Below are 26,473 nucleotides of genomic sequence, written 5' to 3' on the forward strand. Positions count from 1 at the left end.
GATAGTTGAAGTTTTTGAAAACTAGGTTTTAAAGATTGGAGCTTTGGCAACTAGATTAAAATTTTGAATCTTGACAATTAACTTTGCAAATTAAAAAAAAAAAGATTATTCTAAAATGGAAACTTCAGAAATTAGATTTAAGAAGAGAACTTTGGACAATTAAACTATGAGAATATGGATTTTGAAAGTTAAACTGGAAAATTGAAACTATGAGAATATGAATTTTGAAAGTTAAACACTGGAAAATTGAAATAATAATAATAATAATAATAACAATGATAAGATTTGAAAAAATTAAACAAATAATAATAATGACAATGATAATAATAATAATAATAATAATAATAATAATAATTAATAGTAATAATAATAATAATTAATAATAATAATAATTAATAATGATGATATCCGTTAATAATAATAATAATAATATCCGCTAATAACAATAATAATAATAATCGTTAATAATAATAATGATAATAATCCGTTAATAATAATAATAATATCCGTTACCAATAATAATAATATCCATTAACAATAATAATAATAATAATATCCGTTAATAATAATAATAATACTAGTTAATAACGATAATAATAATAATAATTAAAATTAATAATAATGATATGAATTAAGAGGGCTTTGGGCTCCATCTCCATCATAAGCCCAAGCCCACTTGGCAAATATTACCCACCATCTTCATCACATAATTGGGCCTAGTGCCCCAACTAAAGCCCAAGCCTGAGCTTCCTCTTCCTCCCAGCTTGTTCCCACCCCCGCGCCTAGCTCCAGCACCGACAGCCACCTCCTCGCGGCGACAGTGCCCGGGGTCATGGATTCTTCGGGCTTGGTGGACAGCTCCTGGACCTCGGTGGCGCGAGAACAGCTCCTGGAGGATCTTGCCCTTCCAGGCGAAGATGGCGGCGCTGTCGCGGGCTATGGCAGCGGCGGCGTGGTCCCGGAGCAGTAACAACGGCGGCGTGGTCCTGGAGCAATAGTGCGACGCATTGCATTGGAGAATCAGTGTCACAGAAAGCAATAATTGGAGTGTTTCCTAGTGCAACTTCCTTAATAGGCTGGTAATGGAGAGTCATCTTGATGGAGACTCGGGAAAAGGTTGGAGAGATGGGTTTGATGGAGGCTCGGGTGTGAGCAAGGTTGAGTCCAGTGTTACCAGGTGGGACAATGACATCAATATGGGCAACTAATCCAGTATGGGCAGGAGCTCCAACCTTGTACTTGGCCACCTCTTCGTCGGCCTCCTTCAAATCACCCTTCGTGAAAATCGGACCCACATTACCCACGAGAAGAGGAACGAGATTGAGGAAAACCGGGTTTCCAGTCTTCTCAGCACGAAGCCTGATGGAGTGCTTCACCATGGCGAAAACAGAGAAGCAAAGAAAATAGGAAGGAACACAGAACATGGAACGTTTTACAAGCATGCCAAACCCGTTTTACTATCTCATCCATGAACCTAACATTCAGTGGATTAAAGTAGAAGATGCATGCTGAGGTGAAACATTAAAAGATAGAAAATTCTTTAAAGGTCAAACTGATAATCATAAAAAACACAGCAGCTCAACAAGTAGGGTTGAACTCACGGAGAACAAAACAAGGAGAAATTGGAATCTGAGGGAGCCTACGAAAAAAAAAAGCTATAAATGATGATACCGAAAAAAAATACCTGTCCTGCTTTGGCGACCACTGGGCTCCTTTCTCCAAGAAAGACCAGCCAAAAGCCTCTCCTCTGTCCGACCTCTTTCTCTCTATCCCTCTGTTCTTCTCCCCCCCTCCAGAGAAAAAAAAAACCTTTGCAGATATCTCTTTTTTTCCTTTTTCTCGTGTCTTCCTCAACAAGCCACCACTTGCTCTGCCACCCCATCCCATCTAGCCGCCTGAGAGCAGCCCCACTTGAGAGGCCTTCCGAAAAACAGCAAAAATAATAATAAAAGACAGCTTCCCTGCTCCTCGGGGGGGTCTACAGCCCTTACATCTCTCACCACTTTTCTCATTCAAACTACTCCAATGACTTTTCATTTCTCAACATAAGAAGAATATATAGTAAATCGGCTATGGTATGCCCTTCCATCTCTATAACATAATGATGGTCCGAGATACATAATAATCATAACAATAGAAATATAATTCTAAAACTAAATAAAATCATGATCATTGAATCATCTTAACCATTAATCTACATATATATCAAAGAAATAAGGAGCACATAATCATTATAAACATAACATTTGACCAACATAATTTTGAAACATATCTCATGATATTTGATAAATAATGAACACATATAACATTTTAAACATAAGATATATAATTCTAAAACTAAATAAAATCATGCATTATAAGTCACTCACAATAAAAATTCCCAACTAGAAGTGCATCAACATTTTAGTTACGATGACTTAAATGATCTTACTTCAAAATAGTAACACTATATGAGCTTCTTCATTCTTTTTTTTTTTTTTTTCATAATAGGTGAACACCCTTATTTATAGGAACCTAAAGCAAGTGAGCTTATAGGTGACTTGTTACATGCTTACCTAGATAGCGATCGAAAGGAAATGATTAGTGTTTTTCTTATTACATGGAGACAACATATAATGACATGCTTAATCCTTGTAGTTGCTTGGTAGGTGAAGTAGGTCTATGAGTCACCATGCCCAATTAGGTGTCAGATGATAAAAATGGCTTAGTGTCTTTCTGGTTACATGCATTTTGACACCTAATGCTTATTTGCACTCATTGTAACACCTCATATTTGGTTGCATACTTTTTGAGACCTTAAGTTTGGTTACATGCTTTCAACACCTCATACTTGGTTGCATGCTCTCAACATCTCATGCTTGATTACTTGGTTTTGACACCTCATATTTGGTTGCATGATAAAAACGGGCAAGAAGGTGATTAAAAGGGCAGATAACCTTCAAAAATATTATTTATAAAAGAAAAGTAAGGTTGTTACATCTGAAGTTACTCTCGCTGTAGTGTTTGGTTTTTGTACTTTGTTTGGTGCAAATGACTATGTATGGGAGTTTTTATGCTAAGGATATTTTAATAGGAAAATCATTAAATCACCCACTACACCTTACCTTTATGGTATGTCACCCATCAAGAGAATCATCCCAACTCTGCAATTTTACTATATTTGTGGCCACCAAATCAATGCATGGCTCTCATGCCCTAAAGTAATATACAATAAAGACCCAATATTCTTCCTAACAAAAGGGAGATGAATAACTTCATCAAAGGACCAAGATATCATTCTTTTTCTATTCCCATCATTGCCTTTACATTAAGATATGAATTTGGATTGCCCGTAGAGGCCAATTGGTCCCTTGGGCCATTGGACATTGACCTCTACCTTAGCTTCTCTTATATTTTTGCAGAATGAACAAAGCAAGAGATTTAGATGCTAAGAACCGAACACTCGAAATCCACCGTCATCTGTATCGTGTGGCTTAGTTGCACGACCCTTGCAATAATGCTACAACAGGAAGTGAATATGGAGAAAATGTGTTGGTTATAGTTTCAGCCTAAAATAGAGAAATGCTATAGAAAGAAAAAATGGAAGAGTAACACCTGGGAGCAAACTTGGGAACAGATGAGTTAAGACAGTCCACTAAAAAACAGAGGACCTTTTTCTTTTTCTTTGTATTATCGGTTCTACTAATTTTGTTGTACGGTCACTACATTTCAAACCAGATGTAAAGAGATTTAACTTGAGTAAATCTCTCCATGTGGAAGCATGACAACCACTCAAAACATAAAACAAAAAAGTTATTTTTACATATATAACCTAACATAGCATCACATTATGTTACATTCTCCCCCCTAATGTGATGTTCCTCTACACCCAAAAGCTTTCGGAAGTGAACAAGTTTCTCCAAAGGCAATGCTTTAGCGAAGATATCAGCAACTTGCTTCTCTGATTTACAGTACATCAATTGAACCTCCCCATTTGAAATATCTTCTTTAATAAAATGATACTTCACTGCAATATGCCTAGTCCTACTATGAAAAACATAGTTTTTTGCAATGGCTATAGCAGATTTGTTATCACAAAGTAGATATGTTGCTTCATTTTGCTTCTCCTTGATGTCTTCTAAAATTCTTCTCAACCATATGGCTTGAGAAGTTGCCAATGAAGCTAAAATGTACTCTGCTTCAGCAGAGGATTAAGCCACAAAACCTTGCTTTTTTGAGACCCAAGATATAACACCTGAACCAAGGGAGAATGCATAGCCTAATGTGCTTTTCATGTCATCAATACAGCCACCCCAATCACTATCACAATGGCCAATTAGCTTCACTTCAATATTCCTAAAATATTTTATTCCAAGTTCAACCATGCCTTGCAAATATCTCAAGACTCTTTTTGTTGCTCCAAGATGTAAATGACTAGGATAGTGCATGAATCTTGAAAGAAAGCTTGTTGCAAACATGATGTCAGGTCAAGTTGTAGTGAGATACAACAGATTTCCAACAAGACTTCTAAAGTGAGTTTCATCAACCATCTTCCCTCCATCTTCTTTCCTCAACTTTTCATTCACAACTAAAGGAGTAGATACAGGATTACAACCAGCCATGCCAAAATTTTTGAGGATATGTTCAACATACCTCTTTTGGCAAATAAACACATCATCTTCTTCTTGATAGACTTCAATTCCCAAAAATAATGCAACAATCCCATATCACTTATTTCATATTTTTTCATCATTTCATTTCTAAATTTTTCAACCATCTTCTCATCATTTCCAGTAAAAATCAAATCATCAACATAAAGAGCAACAATAAGGATTTGGGAATTATCTTTGCTCTTCATATAGAGGGTAGGCTCACTTTTGCTTCTAATGAAACCATTTTCAATGAAGTAGTTGTCAATTTGAGTGTACCAGGCACGAGGAGCTTGTTTCAAACCATATAAGGCTTTCTTTAACTTGTAAACTTTGTTTTCTTCCTCATCAACAACAAATCCTTAAGGTTGTTCAACATAGATCTCTTCTTCTAGCTTTCCATTCAAAAATGCAGATTTTATGTCAAGTTGGTACAACAACCAACCTTTTTTAGCAACCACTACAATAATAGTTCTAATAGTATCAAGGCGAGCAATTGGAGCAAAGGTCTCATGGAAATCAACACCCGTCTGTTGTGAATAGCCTTTTGCAGCCATCAGAATGGTATTTCACCCTATAAATCCATTTCACCCCAATGATTTCTTTGTCTTTTGGATTTTCAACCAACTGCCATGTTTCATTTTTCTCAATGACATCAATTTCTTTTTCCATTGTTTTCCTCCAATCTTCATCTTTTATTGCCTCTTCGAAACTTTGAGGTTTAACAATGCACAAATTGCATCTCTCATAAACATCACTCAAACTTCTCATTTTTCTTGGAGTTGAGGATGGTGATGACGAGCTTGAAGTTGGAGACTCAGTTGAGGGAGATAATGGAACTGATCTTGGGGAGTCTTGAGGTGATGAAGTTAAAGTGCTACCATTTCCAATTTCAGCAAGTGTTTTTGTTTGAAGTTCATCAACAAGAATTGCTTTCTTTTGAATTTTACCTTCTTCCTAATTCCAAGCAGCTTTTTCATCAAAAATAACATCTCTACTTATGATCAACTTGTTGGTTTTCAAATTATGCAGCCTATAACCCTTTGACTGTGAACTATAACCCATGAAGATGCACTTTTCACTTGTTTCATCCATCTTACTCCTTCTTTCCTTTGGTACTTGTGAATAACATAAGCACCCAAACACTTTGAAATGTCTAACAGATGGCTTTCTTCCACTCCATGCTTCAATCGAAGTTTTGTTCAATAATGGTTTTGTTGGGCATCTATTCAAAAGATACATAATAGTGTTAACTGCTTCAGTCTAAAAAAATTTAGGCAAACCCTTCTCATATAACATAACTTTAGCCATTTCCATAACTGTTTGATTCTTCCTTTCAACTACTCCATTTTGTTGAGGAGTATATGCAATGGTAAGCTGTTTCTCAACCCCTTCATCTTCACAAAAATTACCAAATTGGATTGAAGTATATTCCATTCCTCTATCACTTCTCAAGGTCTTTATGTAGCAACCACTTTGCTTTTCAATAAAACTCTTGAATTTTTTGAAGATAGAGAAAACTTTGATTTTTGCTTCATGAAGAACACCCAAGTCATTCTTGTAAAATCATCAATAAACAATACAAAGTACTTGTTGTTGCCTTTAGAAGGTGTAAACATAGGCCCACATATATCAGTGTGAATTAATTCCAATACCTTATTTGCTTTCCAAGCGACTCCTTTTGGAAATGATCGTCTATGATATATATACTACAAAAAAATAGGTTTTTAGTGACAAATCTTTGGTCACGGCCACAAATATAGTGACCAAAGATATTATTTTGTCACGGCCAGGATAAAGTTGTGACTATATGTGTTAATGTGGAAAAAAACATCTTTAGTCATGGTGCTTTTATCAACCGTCACCAAAAGTATTGATGAGAGGGTATTTTAGTCACGGATTTTTTTGAAACCATGACTATTTGTAAATTTATGGAGGGAAATTTTGGCGCCAATAATTTTAGTCACGGTAATTTTATCATCCGTGACAAAAGTGTAACGAAAAGATGTTTTAGTCACGGTTTTTTGTAAAACCGTGACCATATATATATTGTGACTTTTAGTCACACCATTGATTGACCGTGACTGTAGGGGAAACTATAGTCATGAATTTCTCATGACCGTGACCAAATGCATAGAGGTTTATTTTAAATATTTTGAACCTATGGTCACGGGGTTCACATAATCGTGACCAAAAGTCTATTATTTATTTTAAACCATTTTTTGGGTTATCTATTATAATTTTTTAGAAAATTATATATATATATATATATATATATATATATATATCATAAATAGAAATTATCATTAATAGTAATAATAATAGTTCTTATTAATTATAAAAAAGTTTAAAGTTATATTATTATATTTTTTTTAAGTTAAGAAACAAATTAGTGTGTTACCTATTTTTTTTTAGTTAAAATTATTTAATTTCCTTGTTATGATTAATGTTTTAATAAGAAGCAAAATAAAGGTTAATATGTTAGTTTAAAAATATGATGGTTCAATTTGATATTATTTGATAAAAAGTTTAAATGCAAGTGAGTTAGCAAATTAAAAACAATTTTGATTTTATATATGATAAATAATTCTTATTATATTTAAAGTATCAATAGTCGTGATAACTAAATTTTACTACGAACAATTACTAGTAAAATTGTTTATAGTTTTATTTAATTTTCAATCATAAAATATTTTTTAATCTTTATGATTTTTGCAATACAGAAATAGTTTATAACTGCAAAAATAATATTCTTTGTTTATGATTAAAAATAAAAGTTCTAAACTTTTATAATTCTTAAATTTGTAAAATTAACAAATTTATAAAGTTAAAATTCATGGAAAAATATTCTTAAACGCACCATTCTTTGTTTATGTTTATTATATTTAGTACCAAATGGAAGTTTGAAATTCTGTTGTCCAAATGTATGATGAAATTAAGCTACAAGCATATGGGATAAGGTAGAAATTAATATCATTAAATATGAAAAAATGATACCATATGATAATATAATAATAGATTGGTATAAGATATAAAGGGACACGTGACTGAAAATATTTTTTTATGTTTTTAAATATGTTTAAAAAATAACTTTTATATGTTATATTTTATTTTTAATTATTCTTTGTATTTATATAATTATTTTTGAAAATATCTTTTACTCTAATAAGTGAAAACAATTTAAGATAACTAAAAATATTAATATTTTTTAAAAATATCTTATTTTTTGTTTTTAAGAACAAAAAATTGTTTCCCCTCTATGGTTTACTTACTTATTTATTTATTTATTTATTATTAAGAATAAAAAACTGTTATAATTAAAAGCTCGTTAGCAAACACTGCCTATACCTTTGAATTATTTTAGAAAAAGAACATTTTATATATGATAAATAATAGGTTTTATAATAAGATAAGTTATTATTAGAAGATTTTATTAAATTTTATCATCATTAATATTAACATCATTAAGAGCAGTTATTTCTTTTTTAGTAAACTTAAATTTACTAAACATGTTTAACTATTAAAATTTTAAAATATAGAACTTGATAAATTTCTAATATAAAATTTTAAAATTTTAAAACTTGATAAGCTTGATAAAACTTTGAAAATAACAATTTTAAAATATAAAACTTGATAATTTTCTCATACATAATTGTAAAATTTAAAATTTTAAAACTTGATAAAAAAAATTTAAAATATAATACTTGATAAATTTCTATTATAAAATTTTTAAATTTTAAACTTGATAATTTTAAAAATTGAAAAACTTTATAAAACTTAATAAAAACTTTAAAACAACACTTTGAGTAAAACATTGAACTTTCAAAATTAATTTTAAATTTTAAAATAATTGATAATAACCACGGCCAACATTTTAACCCATAAAATGTTAAAATGAGATTTGATAATAACCATATATAAAGCCATGAATATAAAGTCTCACATCACTTTTCAATATAATATATCACTTTCCAATATAATATTTTAACTATGTGGGCCTTAACCATTGACTTTCCAATATAAAAGACACAGGCAACGTTTTAACCCATTTTAACCATTGAGTAAAAGTCTTCTCCTGCAAACATTTCCAATATAAAAGTCTCTCTCTTCTGCCAACAAAACCCATTTTCTCTTCCTCTCCAAAACCCACGGCCATAAAACCCACAAAACCCACCCACAGCCCCCATTGCTTGGAGGAAGCCATTGCCGGAAAAAGCTTATGGAAGCCATGCCAAAGAAGCCCCATGGAAGCTATGGTCCGTAAAGCCAAAGCCATCTCCAAGAAACTCCCGTAAAAATCATTTCTCTCTAGGTTTTGGTGAGTTTTGGGAATTTTTTTTTTTTTTGAGTTTTGTTAATTGGTATTTTGGAAATGTTTGTGATTAGGTTTGAGATTCCATTGTTATTGGGTTTATTTTCATTTTATTGGGTTTATTTCCATTGTTATAGGGTTTTGGTGCTTTTGGAAAAACCACACTTAATTACTTCCTAAGGTACAATTTCTCTCTAGTTTCTCTTTCTATTTTTTCTATGATTTAATTCTGATTTCATTGTTATTGGGTTTATTTCCATTGTTACTGTGTAATGAAAGAATTTTTCTTTTGTTTGTTGCATTCTCTTCAATTGTCTATTTCCATTGGGTTTAATTATTGTGTTGAAAATTTGATTAGTTTTCAACAATGTTGTTTTTTCTTTGTTTTTGTAGCTTTGAGTTTGTGAACATGTTGATATGGATTAAAACCATATATTTCACACTCCACGTTTATGTAGCTTTGTTTCTTTGTTTTTTTTGTCCTATTTATGAGTCTCACAAACAATAATATTTTACAAAATTTTAAATATTTTATTTGTATATCAAATAGTCATACAATTAAGACACATCACTTTTATGAATATTATTTTCCATGTAAGATAGATTTTTATACCATATGTCACACTTTAGTTAAGGATATGGTAATTTAAACAAATATTTTTTAAGATAGTCCTAAAAATTATTTTAAATTTTATGATACCCATTAAGTGTATTAGGAAATTGCCCTTTCAATTAAATATTAAAATATTTTTTAAAAGACAATTTTAAATTTAAATTAAAATTATCTTCTTTTTTTTTAAAGTAATTTTAAATTGCCTTTTCAATAATATTTTTTTAGCTTTGGGAACTCATATTACCAACTATCTAAAATCCATGATATTTTAAGTAGATAAAAAAAAAATAGAAAGTAGATAAAAAAAATTATAATTTAAAAACTATTAATTATATAATAAGAGATACAAATAATTATGGAAAAGTTTGTATACAAATAACTGTTTAAAAAAATAATTATATAAATATATAAAATAAAATATTATATATAAAATTTATTTTAAAAATATTTTAAATTTTAATTATACTTTTTGTTTTATTAAACATAATTATTAAAACTCTTTTATAAAACTCTTTTTCAAAATAATTATCAAACATGCTATTAAAAATTTTGAATCATAATTCTTTCTAAATAAATTCATTATACAATTAATAATATAGAATGAAACTTAAGTATGTCATAGCTCCCACCAGAAGTCCCCTAAAATTTAATGATTTTCCATGTGGCATGACATCATGTCATAGTCAAATCATTTCCATCCTAAAATAAATAAAGAAATTTACAATGGTGGTGCAAACTAGATTGCAATGGTGGATTAATTAAAGTTAAAGTAAATCCCTCAATGCATCCAAACTTACATGATTAAAGAAATTTTATAAATTAGAATTATGAAATGAATAAAATAATAAAGGATGGATTATTGATTAGCTTAATTGGCAACTATTTTATAGGCATCGAGATACAAATAAGAGATACAAGTAGATATTTTATTTTATATATACAAATAATTGTTTTTTATTTTTTATATATTTTTAAAAATAAGTGAGTCAAAACCCACTTTTCTTAAAAAAAAGAAAAAAAGAGAGTTTGAATTGAATTTAGGTAATAAATTAGATTAGATAAAACTTCCTATACGTGATTTATTAAAATTTTGACCAAATACATTTAATTTTCATTGATTCCAAATTCCTTTAATATATACATATATATAATTTTATTTTTTTGGATAGAGTTTGAGTTGGCAATCAACCAAACCCCAATCCACATGAGCTACACGTTACAGCCACTAATGCTGAGTTGGATATAGGCCCTGAATCTGCATACATATTATAATCTAAAATTCATGATATTTTAAGGAAATAATTATGTGACTTATGAAAAAATGCATTTCACAATATTTTTAAATGAATTATTTATAAAAAAATTGGGTTTATATATGAATCTGCATATATATTATAATCTAAAATTCATGATATTTTAAGTAGATAAAAAACATAGAAAGTAGATATAAAGAAAATTATAATTTAAGAACTATTAATTATATTATATGTACCTTCATGAAAAATAGATGGAGAAAATAATTTTTTTTATCTTTGAATTCCCAAATATAATTTAAGAACTATTAATTAAACCATGCTTGACTTTAGTGAAATATTTACATTTTTAATTATTGTGAAAAGTAAAAAATAAAAAATTAAAATTTTAAAAGTGATACAAATAAAATCTATTCTCAAATTTATATATTTCTTTTTATGATTTAATTTATAAGTTGTGTCTTTTTTATTTATTTAAAATAAAGTAATTAGTTTTTAAAGTTTAAAGATAGTAAACTTATATAATATTTTTAATTAAATATACTCTCAAATAATATCCTACTTCCAAAATAACTTCTCAACAAAAACCATTTTTTATTAAAAATAAATAAATAAAAATAATATCAAACCTATTCTAGAAAAAGAATAGGAATATTTAGAAAATTTTTGTTTTGCACCCAAATTAGAAAATTAAGAAAATTTTTGTTTTGTTTCATCTTATTTATACCTTACACTTTCGTTACTTCATGATATAAGATATGCATATGTTGCATCTATTGTGAGGCCTTATCTATGATTTTATATTTTATTATTGTTACCTGTGAACTAACCCTCGTTGATTTTATGCAATAGAAATATTAGTAATTCATTTATATAAATTATCGAATGTGTTAGTCTCATTGTGTGTTTTTATCTTTTTTTTCTGATATTATTTGTCATTAATTTTATCATTTACTCATTTTCATATTAGAAAACCCTAGAATTCCCGTTCAAGTATCCTTGCTTGACAAATGTCTCTTTTATCATATATTAAAAACATATAAGTTGTAGACGTGTGAATATGATTATTTATTGTGGTCATATTCAAGTTTTCAACCTATATGTTTTGTATATGATTGGTAGAATTGTCTGCAAATGATGCTTGAATTGTCCGTTTGGACAGTTTGGAAATACATAATATCTATGAAATCACACGCTTATGCTTTAACATATTGATAAGATTTGACAGTGGTTCCCCTTGTTCTCTGGGTGCATATTTGGACAAGGTGACATATTGTTAGCAGCTTAGTTAAGCTAACTAATAGTATGTTTATACCTTAGCCAATTCGTGTACTTGGAGAACTATGGGGAAATGCTGCCGAAATTTTATCAAAATGAAACTAAGCATGTTAGTGATTGATTCATAGGGATTATGTATTTCTAAATGGGATAGGAACCACTACCAAATATAGGAGTTTGAGATGATAAAAAAACATATCACATTCATTATAAGTTGATATGAAGATTCATTGTTATGTGATTGAAGGGTTTAATTTGCGGAAGTACGAGAAAAATGCCAATAGATAAGAGTTGGATGCAGAAGTCAAGAGTAAGTAGTGAATATCATAAAGGAGTTTTGGAGTTCTTAGATTTTGCCTTTACCAATGCACCTGGAAAAGAAATGCTCCCATGTCCTTGCATTTGTTGCAATAATTGTGTTATGCAGAAGCGAGAAATCATGTATGACCATTTGTTGGACAATGGGATAGCTAGAAATTATGTGCGATGGTTAATGCATGGGGAATATGAGTTTTGTGAACCTGCGAATACTAGCACTAATGAGTCTGATATGCATGATGAGATGGAAGAAATGTTAAATGATGCATTTGGATTGTCAATGCCAAATGAGGAATCTGAACGAAGTCCACATGTGCATGAGGAGTTTGAAAAACCGAATAAGGATGCAAACAAATTTTATAATTTGTTAAGAGAAGCAGATCACGAACTATATCCAGGGTGTAAAAAATTCACAAAGTTGTCTTTTATCATAAGATTATTTCATATGAAGTGTCTTAATGGATGGAGCAATAAGTCCTTTACAATGTTGCTTGAATTGTTGAAGGAAGCACTTCCTGAGGGTGAGACATTGCCAAGCAACTATTATGAAGCAAAAAAACTGCTTCGTGACCTTGGCCTTCATTATATCAAAATTGATGCATGCCCCTCAGATTGCATGTTGTATTCAAAAGAGCATGCAAATGCAAATGAGTGTGTTGTTTGTGATGTCTCCAGATGGAAATCGAGTGATGATAATTCTACAGATGAGTTCACTAAGTCAGTAAAGAAAAAGAAAATTCCTGCTAAGGTCTTGCATTATTTTCCCTTAAAACCAAGGCTTCAAAGGTTATATATGTCATCTAAGACAGCTTCTCACATGAAATGGCATGTTGATGGTCACATGGAAGGTGAGATGATGAGGCATCCAGTGGACTCTTTGGCTTGGAAAAATTTTGATAATGTACACCCTTCATTTGCACTAGATACTTGAAATGTTAGGCTCGGTTTAGCAAGTGATGGGTTCAATCCTTTTGGGAATATGTCAATTTCATATAGTATGTGGCCGGTGGTTCTTATTCCATATAACTTACCACCTTGGATGTGTATGAAACAAACATTCTTCATGTTTTCACTACTTATTCCTGGTCCAACTACACCTGGGAATGACATTGACATATACTTGCAACCATTGATAGATGAGTTGAATGACTTATGGGAGGTTGGAGTTGAAACATATGATGCTTCAACAAAACAAAATTTTTGTATGCGTGCAGCTATATTATGGACCATCAATGATTTTCCTGCATATGCAAATCTTTTGGGTTAGAGTACTAAAGGGAAATTTGCTTGTCCTATTTGTAATAAGGATTGTTCTTCATATCGATTACAAAATGGACGGAAATGGTGTTACATGGGTCATCGTCGATTTTTGCCGATTGATCATAGATTTCGACGTGATAAAAAGTCCTTTGATGGAAATGAAGAGCATAGAGCAGCACCTAAACATTTTTCTGGGGAAGATGTTCTACATTAATTAGATGGAATGGAACATATTACTTTAGGGAAGACATCAAAAAATAAGATGTCAGCAAAAAAAAAAAAAGATAACATGTTGAACTTGAGCACAATTGGAAAAAAAAAAAAAGCATTTTTTTCCAATTGCCATATTGGAAAACCCTCATTTTGCGTCACAATTTGGATGTAATGCATATTGAAAAGAATATATGTGACAGTATAGTTGGCACCTTGTTGAGTATTGATGGTAAATCGAAAGATAACTTCAATAGTCGTCTTGACTTGCAAGCTATGGGTATCAGAGATCAACTTCACCCCATACAAAGAGGGAATAGGGTTATGTTGCCTGTTGCATGCTATTCGCTAACTTCAAATGAAAAAAAGGAATTCTGTAAATTTTTGAAAGAAGTAAAGGTTCCAGATGGTTATGCTTCTAACATCTCTAGGTGTGTACAAGTGAATGAAAAAAAGATATTTGGGTTGAAGTCTCATGATTGTCATGTTCTCATGCAACAACTCCTTCCACTTGCAATTCGAGGAGTTCTACATAAGAATGTTTGTGCTGTTATAGTTGAACTATGTAGTTTCTTCAAACAGTTGTGTTCTAAAGTGTTAAAGACTGATCAATTAGAGCACCTTGAGAATGACATAATAGTCACACTTTGAAAATTAGAAAGAATATTTCCTCCATCATTCTTTGATGTTATGGTGCATTTACCTATTCATCTTGCAAGTGAGGCAAAGATCACTGGACTAGTGCAATATCGATGGATGTATCCTATTGAGCGGTATGTTCTCATTCAATTAATCTTATGTATATTAGGTTTCATATAGTTCATAAAACAAATCTATCATGTTGTGGAATGACAAGTATTTACGTACATTAAAGTCTTATGTCCGTAATAAGAGTCGTCCAAAAGGTTCTATTACAGAGGGGTACATAGCAGAAGAATGTACAACCTTTTGTTCAAGATATTTGCATGATGTTGAAACGAAGCATGACCGTGAAGAAAGAAATTATGTCATTGAAAATAACATAACAAATGGTGGAGGGTTAACCATTTTCAAATGCATGGGACGTACAATAGGAAAGTCAACATCTCGTGTTCTTAGCACAGAAGAATGGTCCCAAGCACATTTATATGTGTTGACTAATTGTGAGGAAGTGACGTCATTTATTGAGTAAGACACTTATTTGAATAAAACTTTATATTAATTCTCATACAAAAATTTAATTTTGGTCTTTGTGAGCATTATAATTAATTTTTTCATTTTTATCAGAGAGCATAAGCAATCTATAAGGGTTAAGCCTCGTATTCGTGCACGGGATGTAGATTTGTTTCACAGAAGAGAATTCATTAGTTGGTTTGAAGAACGTGTAAGTTCATGCACTACATAAATTGTTCTATTATCTAATACACATGTATGTATTAACATCTTATATTTGAATATATAGATTATACAAATGCGACATGAAGGTCCAATTTCTGAACACATACTATCATTGTCTCGTGGACCAAGTACATCAGTTACATGTTATAGAGGATACATCATTAATGGGTTCAGATTTCACACAAGAGAACGCGAAAAGGGAAAAAAAACTCAAAATAGTGGAGTTGTTGTGACCGCAGAGGTATCAAGCTTTGCAAGTGCAAGAGATAAGAACCCAATTCCTGGTCATGTTTCTTACTATGGTGTGCTAACTGATGTAATTGAGTTACATTACCTTGGTGGAAATAGAGTTATTTTATTCAAGTGTGACTGGTGGGATGTAATCAATAGTGGAAGGGGAATGAAGAAGGATGAATATGGGTTCACGTGTTTGAATTTTGAATGTACCATATGCACAGATGAACCATTTGTGCTTGCATCTCAAGCAAAACAAGTCTTCTATGTTCAAAATTCAAATGAGGAAAATTGGCACACCGTTGTAGAGATACAAACTCGAGGAGTTTATGATATGAATCAGAAAGTATCTACTAATGATCCAGAGCCATATCAACAGCTTATAACACTTCATAGTCAACGTGATGTGCATGAGTTGATCGAGAATGATTTAATCAATTGGGATAGAAATGATATTGCAGGAGAAACTATCCAAACAAATGTTCTACTATCACAACAAAAAAACATTGTTGAAAGAGATAATGAATTCATTCATGATGATGATATAGATGATGTGTAGCTAATAGTATTGGTAAGTACATAAATATATACTTACCAGATATACAAATTGTAATTTATTTCAATTATTTATGTAACTTATTTTGTATTACTTTTTCTAATTTACTTTATTATGTAGGAAATGTCACATCGAAGAGGAAGAGTGCAAATAGTGTCTCCAGAAGATGAGTTGGACAATCTACAACAACTCTTAGACATACAACCTGCTGCAACTACTACTCCTAGTAGTTCTGATCCTTCTGATTCTTCAGATCCTTCTGTTGTTGGTATGATTAAGAAGATTATGTTTAACTTTACATATGATAAATGTGTTTACATATATTTAATTTCTTGAATGATAGGTTTTTAATGTTTAATTTTATATAAGATAAGTAAATTATGTTTCTTTTAATTTCCTTATTACTCTTAATAGGTTCATCCTCTAGCAAAAAGAGGACACGTGGCCTAATACGTAACTTAGATTTACTTAGTATGAAACCCGGGGAAAAAAAAACTACACGATTCAATACCAGAGGACAAGTTATTTATGATGGAAAAGGGGAAAGATTGTCAAGCTATATAGGAACATTGGTGCGATCTCAACACAATGTACCCATCCAAGTTCAAGATTGGAATCACGTTAGTGAAGATGTGAAAGAAAAGATTTGGGCCTTAGTATTGGTATATGCTAGTTACTATTCAATCTAAATTGTAATGTTATTTTTTAAAAATGATACCTCTTATTTAAACATGACATTTTAATGCAATACAGGAAAAATATGAACTAGAAGAAACATGTAAGAGCTACATTCTTCAATGTTGTGGAAATTTGTTTAGAAGCTATAGAAATAAAATGAAGGCCAAGTATTATAACCCTTATAATACAGATGAGGAGAGATTGTGCCATCGACCTCCACACTTATCGGATGATGATTGGAGGTGGCTCATCCACTTTTGGGGTACACTTGAGGCCAAGGTAAAGATAATGATCTTTTCTTGATAATGTATCTTATGATACTCATATTCACATAAAATGATATTTATTAGTTATATCTAACCTAATACTTCATGTATATAACTTTTATTATGTTTCTATTACCTATATAGGTGACTTGCTATTTTTTAATTGATGTAAGATATCTCAGAAAAAAACAATGCAAATAGGGCAAAACAAGTGATAAAGCATACATCGGGATCAAAAAGTTATGCTCAAATTCGATATGAACAGGTTGAAATTTATTATTAATATGATTTGTTTGTACATAAATAATTCATCATAAATAACTCAATTGTTTTACTTATAAGAATAGGCATAAAAGAAGGAGGATCGAAGTGAGCCCAATAGAATTGAGATGTTTGCCCTGACACACACAAGAAAAGATGGGACGCCTATTGATGATCATTCTAAGGAGATTATGATAATGAAGTAAATAAATTTTATATACTTGTATTTCAGTCATAGCCTCATACTAAATTATTTTAAAAGTCTAACAATTTTTATTTTTTATTTTTTATAATTCCAGGATCAATTTCAACAATTACTATCTCAACCTGAGGGGACATCTTCTTCTACTTCTGCATCATCTGGAGCATCTACATCTGTATCATCTACATCTGTAGCATCTACATATGTAGATGAGATATATACTCAAGTCATGGGTCCAGAGAGGCATGGTTGTGTTCGAGGGTATGGATTTGGTCCTACTCCTACCTCAATCTTTGGTTCTACTAGTAGAAGACGATCAGGAGTTATTCTTTCAACACAACTTGAAAACGCCCAAGAGATGCTAATAGCTGCAGAACAAAAGTTTACAATTGCAACTGAAGAACTCTCAAATGTGAAAGATGAACTCTCACATGTGAAAGAAACATTTGAAGAGAGGTTGATAGAAGTTCAAAAGAAGACACGTGAAGAAGTGAAAGAAGAGTTTGAAGAAAAAATTATGGAAATGCAAAGAAAAATGCAAGCACAAATGCAAGCACAAATTCAAGAACAGATGATGCAAATGATGCAACAATTTCAGCAAAAGCAGTAGACATTTGAAGATTTTGCTACATCTTTATATGATAGATTCTCCTAACTTTTTTTGCTTTCTATGACTATTATGTGATGTTTGGTTGGTTGATTTGTTATATTATGTTAGAATGTGAAACTAAATTTGAATCTCTTTGTTTTTTGTTTGTTTGGTTTTTTTTTTGTTATATTATGTTTTTTTTATTTAATGACTTATATTGATATATAAGTTTTTAACTAGCTTGGAATAATTGATTGTAATATATTGAAATTGGTTTAATTGTTTAATTGCATATACAGGTCTAAAATGGGTTTGTTTGGGTTTATAATAGGTTTGGGAAATTTTAATTTATAAAAAACCAATGTCCAAAATATAACATATTTTAGTCACGGCCACTAAAAAATTGTGACCATAAGTGTGCTTTTAGTCACGCTTAAAATGAATCGTCACCAAAAGTTAGGGATAGCGGCCATAATAGACTTAATGTTTAGTCACGGTCACTTAATTACAGTGACCATATACCAATATTTAGTCACGGTTAGGGGCATTGACCGTGACCAAAAGTTGACATTTAGTCACGGTTAGGGTACCGACCGTGACCAAAATTTTACATTTAGTCACAATCGATAAATTTTACCTGTGACTATAAGTGTACATTTAATCACGTTCATTATGTGACCGTGACTAAAGGTTAAACATATAGTCACGGTTTATTACTTGAACGTGACCAATACCTTTAGCTACGCCTCATACTGTGACGCTCAGTCACGGTTTCATAAGACCGCAACAATAGGTTTTTGGTCATGGATATATACGATTTGGTGACGGTTGGTGACCGTCACCAAAAATGTTATTTCTTGTAGTATATATGCTTCCCAAGAGCACAACCGTCACATACTTTATTCTTTTCTTCAATGATGTTTGGCAATCCTTGTACCATCTTCCTTTGACAAAGCATCTTCAAGCTATTTAAGTTCAAGTACCCAAATCTTCTATGCCACAACCAAGCTTCTTCAACATCTTCCATTCTCAAAGCCACATTTTCAGCATATTTGAAGACAATTGGAAAGCTTCTATTTTTCTCCATCTTTATCTTCTTCACTAAATTTCTTCTATGCTCCTTGTCATAAATGGTGCACTCATTATCTTCAAAGTGAAGTTTATACCCATGCTCTACTAGCTGTCCCACACTCAAAAAATTTTGCTTCAAGGCTGGTACAAGAAGAACATCTCTGATGTACTTGGTTCCCACTTTAGTTTGGATGCCAACTGTGTCTTTCCCTTTAACATTCACTAAATCACCATTACCCATTTTGACTTGTGAGTTGATGGTTGTATCCATGTCAAGGAAAATATTTTTGTTACCAGTCATGTGGTTTGTGCAGCCACTGTCAAGGAACCACACATTATTCTTTTGCTCAATAGCACTTTGACAAGCATAAAACATGTTTTCATCAACCTCTTTCTCTTCAACACAACTTGCTTATTGATTGTTCTTAAATCTGCAATCTTTTTTAACATGCCCAAGTTTTTTACTATTGAAGCATTGAGGCTTCCCTTTGAACCAACAATCTTTTTCAACATGACTACTTCTTTTACAAATATTACACTTTGAGAATGATGAGCCTTCTTCATTAGTGAACTTTCTTCCATAGTTGAATCTTCCTCTACTTCTTCCATCTCTTCGTCTTGCTTTTCCTCATCCAATTCTGCCACTTCTTGATGAATTATTTCTTTCAACATTTTTGGATTTAAGGCTTATTTTTTATTGGAATGCACTTTCTACTGATTTTTCATAATGCCTCAACAATCTCTGTTCATAAGTTTTTAAAGACCCAAATAGCTCTTGTACACTGAGCAGTGATAGATCTTTTGTTTCTTCAATCACGGCCACAATTGGGTCAAATTTGTCAAGTAGACTAATCAAAAGTTTCTCAACAATTCTTTTATCACTAATTTCTTCGCCATATGACTTCATCTGATTTACTAACTCCATAAATCTGGAAGAAAACTCATTTAGAGTTTCATTCTCCTTCATTTTCACATTTTCCAGCTCTCTTCTTAAAGCTTGAAGCTTTACTGACTTGGTTCTTTTATCTCCTTGGAACTCCTGTTGAAGGATGTCCCATGCTTATTTAGCTTTTGAAGCTCTCATAATTCTTGGAAAGATGTTGTTACCAACACCTTGTTGAATAAATAAGAGAGCTTTTGCATCCATTTTTTTCAACTCTTTCAACTGATCTTTTTCAACTGGAGTTAGTGTAATCACATTGTTAGGTTCATCAAAACCATTTTCAACCAAATCCCAAACATCTTGAGACATAAATAATGTTTTCATTTTTACGGACCAAAAATCATAATTTTCTCCTTCAAATAATGGAATAGAAGGTTGAGAACTCATACTTGTAACACTTGTGTTGGCCATTGATCTACCTTTCAAGTCCTTTGTCTGTCTGCTTCAAGATTGAGGGTTTCTAGCTACATAATCTGATTGCACAACAACATCACCAATTCAGCTGCATTGTAGGTTCGGATTTGGGTCTTCGGATTAAAAGAAACCCTAGTATCCTTCCTTTCCAAAACAGAGGAAATTTCTTAAAATTCCATACACAAGAGGCATGTTGGAAGAGATAAAGGGCTTGAAAAGAAGAAGTGGATTAGATTAGATTGGAAACAGCAAGGTGGATCGAAGATTAGATTGAGCGGTGGATTCATGAAATGGGTTGCTCTGATACCAATTTTGTTGGTTGTAGTTTTAGCCTGAAACAGAGAAATGCTATAGAAAGAAAAAATGGAAGAGTAACACCTGGGAACAGAGGAGTTAAGACAGTCCACCAAAAAACAGAGGACCCTTTTTCTTTTTCTTTGTATTCTCGGTTCTGCTATTTTTGTTGTACAATCACTACATTTCAAACCAGATGTAAAGAGATTTAATCTCTCCATGTGGAAGCATGACAACCACTCAAAACATAAAACAAAAAAGTTATTTTTACATATATAACCTAAAACAGCATCACATTATGTTACAAAATGCCCACTCCCTAGTTTGTCCTATATTAATTTAAAATAGTTATCAATTACAAAATCTTCTCCCTTATTTTTAGCAATTCTTCACGCCTTCTTTCTCATAAAAAAACTTATCAATTCCACCTCAATTTATCTTTTAAACATCTACTCCTATCTTCAAACTCTTTCACATTCCTTTCAACTAACCTTAAGTCCATTTAATAATGCTCCCTTGGGTTTGACCCTGAGAAGGTTGCTACAAATTCAAAGTTTTTGCATTTGGAGGCTTCAGCAACAACTTTCAACCCCAAAACGCAAGCAAAGAGTATTGCCATCCTGTCTCAATAGGAATTAGTGGAGAAGGTTGAAAAAGCATATTCAAGATCCCTGGTGATAATATCCACAAGTTGCTTGTTTGACCATATATAGCACGTATTTCAGGATGTGCTTCCATAGTACGTCTGCCTACCATATGTTCAGCATCTTCTTTGAATAACTTTTTGCTGGTGCATGGAACCCTGTCCCTGAGATTCTGCTACTGGAGGATAGAACAGTAACCCATGACTAAAGAGATTCCAAATAATTGTGAACTTCTTAGCAAGATGAATATAGCAATTTTCAGAAATATCAAGTACATAAGTAAAAAAAAAAAAATCTCATTTTCTTGTTGCTGATCACATAAGCAATTTCCGCCACTCAGTGGTTTGGAGAAGTTAGAAAGAATTTCAATGGGGGCCAAGGTCATTTGAAATGGAGAGGTACCTGATAACCCATGAGCAAAATTTTTTATTAAAGGGGCTGCAATTGCACAATTAATACTGCAAGCCATGCCTTCTAAACTAGGTTATTATTGGGTTATAATTTTGCAATATATGCCCTCAAAAGGAAAATTGCATATATTTTATACATGTATTGTAATTATGTTTCTGGCTAACTTTGAGTCCATATAATCCAAGGCATGTTTCCAGATTCATTTCAAGGAAAATCTTGTGTTTATTGTGAAATTAAACTCTCTTGTTTCCAAGAAGCATGCCAAAATTTCTAGCCAGGCATGTATTAGTCAAGAGTGCTTATATCATGACTTAAATCTTCTTCATGTTGCTTAGGAAAGGCATATCCAAGTCCAAGTCATTTTTAATTGGAAAAAAAATATTATATCCAAGTTTTGACAAAAGTTGGATTTTCTTTCAACTACAAAAGTAAGGCAAGATGAAAATGGTGGAGTGATAAATGCATAAAGATTAAGAGAAACAATAAATAAGAGAAAAGACTTGAAAAAAAAAAAAAAAAACCTCATTTTAGGGGCCATTCCAAGTCTTTCTGGTTGAAAATCCATTCGCCTGGTCTAAGCTATCTAAAGTCAATCAAATGGCCTAATTTTTTTGATCCATTGAATCTCTGATCTGCCAACAGGTTGCTACAATGATTCCTTTGTAACATTTATACATAGAGCGCTTCATTCTTACATCTTTCACCAAAAATGGAGTTTATGAAACTTTGCCATTTTCTTCTGTTCATCTTTCTGTTCTTTTCCTTCATGTTCTCGCCATCATTCTCCCAGGCTTCCCTCCCTCATCAGTGCCTAGACAACCAAAAATTGGCCCTTCTGCGATTTAAGAATGAATCCTTCTCATTTTCATCATCCTCATCTTCGAAATCTGAATCTTGGAAGCCAGATACTGACTGTTGTTCCTGGGAAGGCATCAAATGTGACAACAACACTGGTCATGTGATCAGCCTTGACCTCAGTTGGGATCAACTTGTTGGAGACATTGATTCTAACAGCAGCCTATTCAAACTTCACAGCCTCATGAGGCTCAACCTCTCCCATAACTCCTTTCATTTTTTCAACTTTAATTCTGAGCTTTTTGGGTTTCCCCAGCTTGTGAATTTGACGCACCTTGATCTTGCCAATTCAGGTTTTTCAGGCCAAGTACCTCTCCAAATGTCTCGCTTGACAAAATTGGTGTCTCTCAATCTCTCTGACAATCAGCAGCTAAAGCTTGAAAACCCCAACTTGAAAATGCTAGTTCAAAACATGTCCAGCTTGAGAGAACTCTGTCTGGATAAAGTTGACATGTCAACACGGAACGGCAACTGGTGCAAGGCGATATCTTCTGCAGCTCCTAATCTTCTGGTGTTAAGGTTATGGGACTGTTCCCTTTCAGGTCCAATTGATTCTTCTATTTCAAATCTTCATCTTCTCTCAGAACTTGTGCTCTCAAATAACAATCTCTTGTCAGAAGTTCCCGATGTCCTGACAAATCTCTATTCTCTGGTCTCCATTCAACTTAGTTCATGTGGACTGCATGGTGAATTTCCAGGAGGTATCTTCCAGCTACCAAATCTGCAGATAATTGACGTATCAAACAATCCAAACCTCTATGGATTGTTACCAGAATTCCCTCAGCAAAGTGCACTCAGGGAATTGTCCCTCTCATGCACAAAATTTCATGGGAAATTACCGGAGTCAATAGGCAACCTTGAGTTTTTGACCAACTTATATCTTGACAATTGTAATTTCTCTGGAACACTCCCAAACTCAATTGGCAACCTTACAGCACTTCAATATTTGTCTCTCTCATCAAACTATTTCAGTGGTTCAATTCCTTCTTTAGCTTTACCAAAGAAAATTACTGATGAACTGGTGGAGCAGTCCCATTTGTCTCCAGAAAGCAGGCTTCTGAACCTCAGGCTCCTTGATTTGCGCAATAACTCATTTGATGGTATCACTGACTATTCTTTGTTTACACTCCCATCTTTGAAAGACCTTATGCTTGGAAAGAACCGGTTTCATAGTCTACCTGATGAGGGTCCCTTCACACCCTCCTCAAGTTTGAGTTGGCTGGATCTGAGTGAAAATGAATTCCAGGGCCCGATTTCAAGACTGCTCACTGTGCTCACAAGCCTAGAAATCCTTAATCTTTCTTCCAACAAGTTCAATGGCAGTATGGATCTGGGCATGTTCTCTAACTTGACCAAGCTTCGTCATCTTTATCTATCTCATAATGACTGGTCAATAACTGCTAGTGCCAATTTAACATTTCCCCAACTTGTTTCTCTTCACCTATCTCATAATCACTGGTCGATGACTGATAGTGATGATTTAGCCTTTCCCAACCTTAAGATGTTGAAGATGCGTTCATGCAATGTAACAAAATTCCCAAGTTTCTTGAGAAACCTTCACAGTATGGAAGCTCTGGACCTTTCCAGCAATGGAATCAATGGTCAAATACCCAATTGGATTTGGAGTAGCTCTTTGATCGGTCTGAATCTTTCCCAGAACTTGCTAACGGGTTTAGATCGACCTTTGCCAGATGCCTCCTCACTTCAAATGGGAGCTTTGGATGTTCATTCCAACAAACTACAAGGTTCACTTCCATTTCTGTCCCAGCAGATTGAATTTCTAGATTATTCTGATAACAATTTCAGGTCTGTCATCCCAGCTGACATTGGTTCATATCTCTCCAAGGCGTTCTTCTTTTCAGTTTCAGGCAATAACCTCATTGGAAAAATCCCCACATCAATCTGCAGCGCCAGGAAACTTCAAGTTCTTGATCTGTCGGATAACCAGTTGAATGGTACAATTCCTACATGTTTGGGGAACTTCAGCAGTGAACTATTAGTACTTAATCTAGGCGGGAACAATTTGCAAGGAACCATGCCTTGGAGTTATGCAGAAACCCTAAGCACGCTTGTGTTCAATGGAAATGGGTTAGAAGGAAAGGTTCCAAGATCTTTGTCAACTTGTAAAGGATTGGAAGTTTTAGACCTTGGAGACAACCAAATACATGATACCTTCCCGTTCTGGTTGGGGAATCTACCACAGTTGCAGGTTCTTGTCTTGCGCTCCAATAAGTTCTATGGTCCCATAGGATATCCACAAAACAAGAATGTCTTTCCTATGCTTCATGTAATCGATATCGCTTCCAATGATTTCGTTGGTCATTTGCCATCAGAATACTTTCTTACTTGGACGGCAATGATGAAAGTGGATGAGGGAAAATCCAAAGTGCAGTACCTGGGAGTGAGTGCAAGTTATTCTTATTACATCACAGTGAAACTAAAAATGAAAGGAGAAAACATGACACTAGAAAGGATCCTAAATATTTTCACATCCATCAACCTCTCCAACAATGAATTTGAAGGAAAAATTCCAAAGTTGATCGGAGAACTCAAGTCACTGCACGTCCTGGACTTGTCCCATAACAATCTTGATGGCCCTATTCCCTCATCGCTCGAAAATCTACTCCAACTTGAGTCATTAGATCTCTCACATAATAAGCTTTCAGGAGAGATCCCTCAGCAACTTGTAAGGCTGACATTCCTTTCCTTCATAAACCTGTCAGAAAACGAACTCCAAGGATCTATACCAAGTGGTGCACAATTTAACACATTTCCTGCAGGATCCTATGAGGGAAACCCAGGGCTATGTGGGTTTCCATTGCCCACGAAGTGTGAAGCTGCAAAGGAAGCACTGCCCCCAATTCAGCAACAGAAGCTGGAATTGGATTCCACGGGTGAATTTGATTGGACAGTGCTACTAATGGGATATGGTTGTGGACTAGTAGCAGGGTTGAGCACGGGATACATCTTATTCTGGGGAAATGGATTCATTGCTGAAAGTATTACAACAAAAATGCAACAATCACGCTTGAGATCAAGCCAGCGAAGGAGGAGTTAGCCGAATCTCACAAGAAAATGAAGTCTGCCACTTTCGCAGTGAATTAACTGACTGTTGTACATTGAGAAGCCATGTGAGTTGTTTTTAAATTACTAAGATTGCTCTAGATTAGATGTAGAAACCTTTAATTTGAGCCTCAATAATCGTTTCTTGCTCATTAAAATATCCTTATTTGACTTGTATATTATCTGCTTTAATTTCCTCTTAGCTTGCATGTTATCAATGAAGACAGTTTATGCCAATAAATCTACATCGATGCAATCTAAATAAAAGCTTTGGTTGCATTGTATAGTGAGTTAATGCACATGGGACTTAAGTGAGATGCTGTAATTATGAGAAGGCAAGAAGGTATTTTGAGTAAATATTTGGAGATAACCGAGCCTTGAATGTTTGTTTGGAATGATTCTTGGAGGGTTAGAAATGATTTTTAAGTACTTTCTAATGCTCAAAAATGTTTTTCTTTAAAAAATAAAGGTATTTTGATGATTCTAAAGGGAACTTCAAAAATTTAGCAAATCACTAGAAGTAACTTCAAAAAATCACATATTTAATATTATATAAATTTTATTATTTATTATAAAAATTAATTTAAAATTAATATTTTTAATTGATTCTTTATAGAAATGTTTTTAATAGAATATTATTCACAAAAGTGTTGTATGTTTTTGTGTTTATTAATTATATGCTAGCTTTTGGTTTTTCAGCTTTGTTTGGTATTTTTCAAGATTAAAAATATGTTAATATATTT

At 32.7% G+C, this 26,473-nt stretch overlaps 3 protein-coding genes across 3 annotated transcripts; all 3 read left to right on the plus strand.

The window, feature by feature from the left end:
- The first annotated feature begins 8,744 nt into the window (after positions 1-8,744).
- Positions 8,745-17,132, plus strand: LOC104877390 (uncharacterized). Its single transcript, XM_019218757.2, has 5 exons — positions 8,745-8,946; positions 9,078-9,121; positions 16,160-16,307; positions 16,454-16,701; positions 16,793-17,132. The coding sequence occupies exons 3-5, from the start codon at positions 16,163-16,165 to the stop codon at positions 17,018-17,020; spliced, it is 621 nt and encodes a 206-aa protein (XP_019074302.2). The 5' UTR covers positions 8,745-8,946; positions 9,078-9,121; positions 16,160-16,162; the 3' UTR covers positions 17,021-17,132.
- On the plus strand, positions 14,711-16,106 carry LOC100264127 (uncharacterized). Its single transcript, XM_059736038.1, has 2 exons — positions 14,711-15,039; positions 15,139-16,106. The coding sequence occupies exon 2, from the start codon at positions 15,323-15,325 to the stop codon at positions 16,040-16,042; it is 720 nt and encodes a 239-aa protein (XP_059592021.1). The 5' UTR covers positions 14,711-15,039; positions 15,139-15,322; the 3' UTR covers positions 16,043-16,106.
- A 5,389-nt stretch (positions 17,133-22,521) lies between the features above and the next one.
- On the plus strand, positions 22,522-25,725 carry LOC100853460 (receptor-like protein 33). The gene has a single exon (XM_003631695.1). The coding sequence runs from the start codon at positions 22,522-22,524 to the stop codon at positions 25,723-25,725; it is 3,204 nt and encodes a 1,067-aa protein (XP_003631743.1).
- Positions 25,726-26,473: the final 748 nt, after the last annotated feature.

The sequence above is a fragment of the Vitis vinifera genome, chromosome 3, assembly GCF_030704535.1.
Source record: "Vitis vinifera cultivar Pinot Noir 40024 chromosome 3, ASM3070453v1".
NCBI classification, from domain to species: Eukaryota; Viridiplantae; Streptophyta; class Magnoliopsida; order Vitales; family Vitaceae; genus Vitis; species Vitis vinifera.

Bases quoted from the DNA above. Each gene is read 5' to 3' on its own strand.
- LOC104877390 (XM_019218757.2), top strand. From the start codon at position 16,163: ATGTCACATCGAAGAGGAAGAGTGCAAATAGTGTCTCCAGAAGATGAG. The intron at 16,308-16,453 runs GTATGATTAAGA...TACTCTTAATAG, and splicing joins TTCAGATCCTTCTGTTGTTG to GTTCATCCTCTAGCAAAAAG. The intron at 16,702-16,792 runs GTATATGCTAGT...AATGCAATACAG, and splicing joins AGATTTGGGCCTTAGTATTG to GAAAAATATGAACTAGAAGA.
- LOC100264127 (XM_059736038.1), top strand. From the start codon at position 15,323: ATGCGACATGAAGGTCCAATTTCTGAACACATACTATCATTGTCTCGT.
- LOC100853460 (XM_003631695.1), top strand. From the start codon at position 22,522: ATGGAGTTTATGAAACTTTGCCATTTTCTTCTGTTCATCTTTCTGTTC.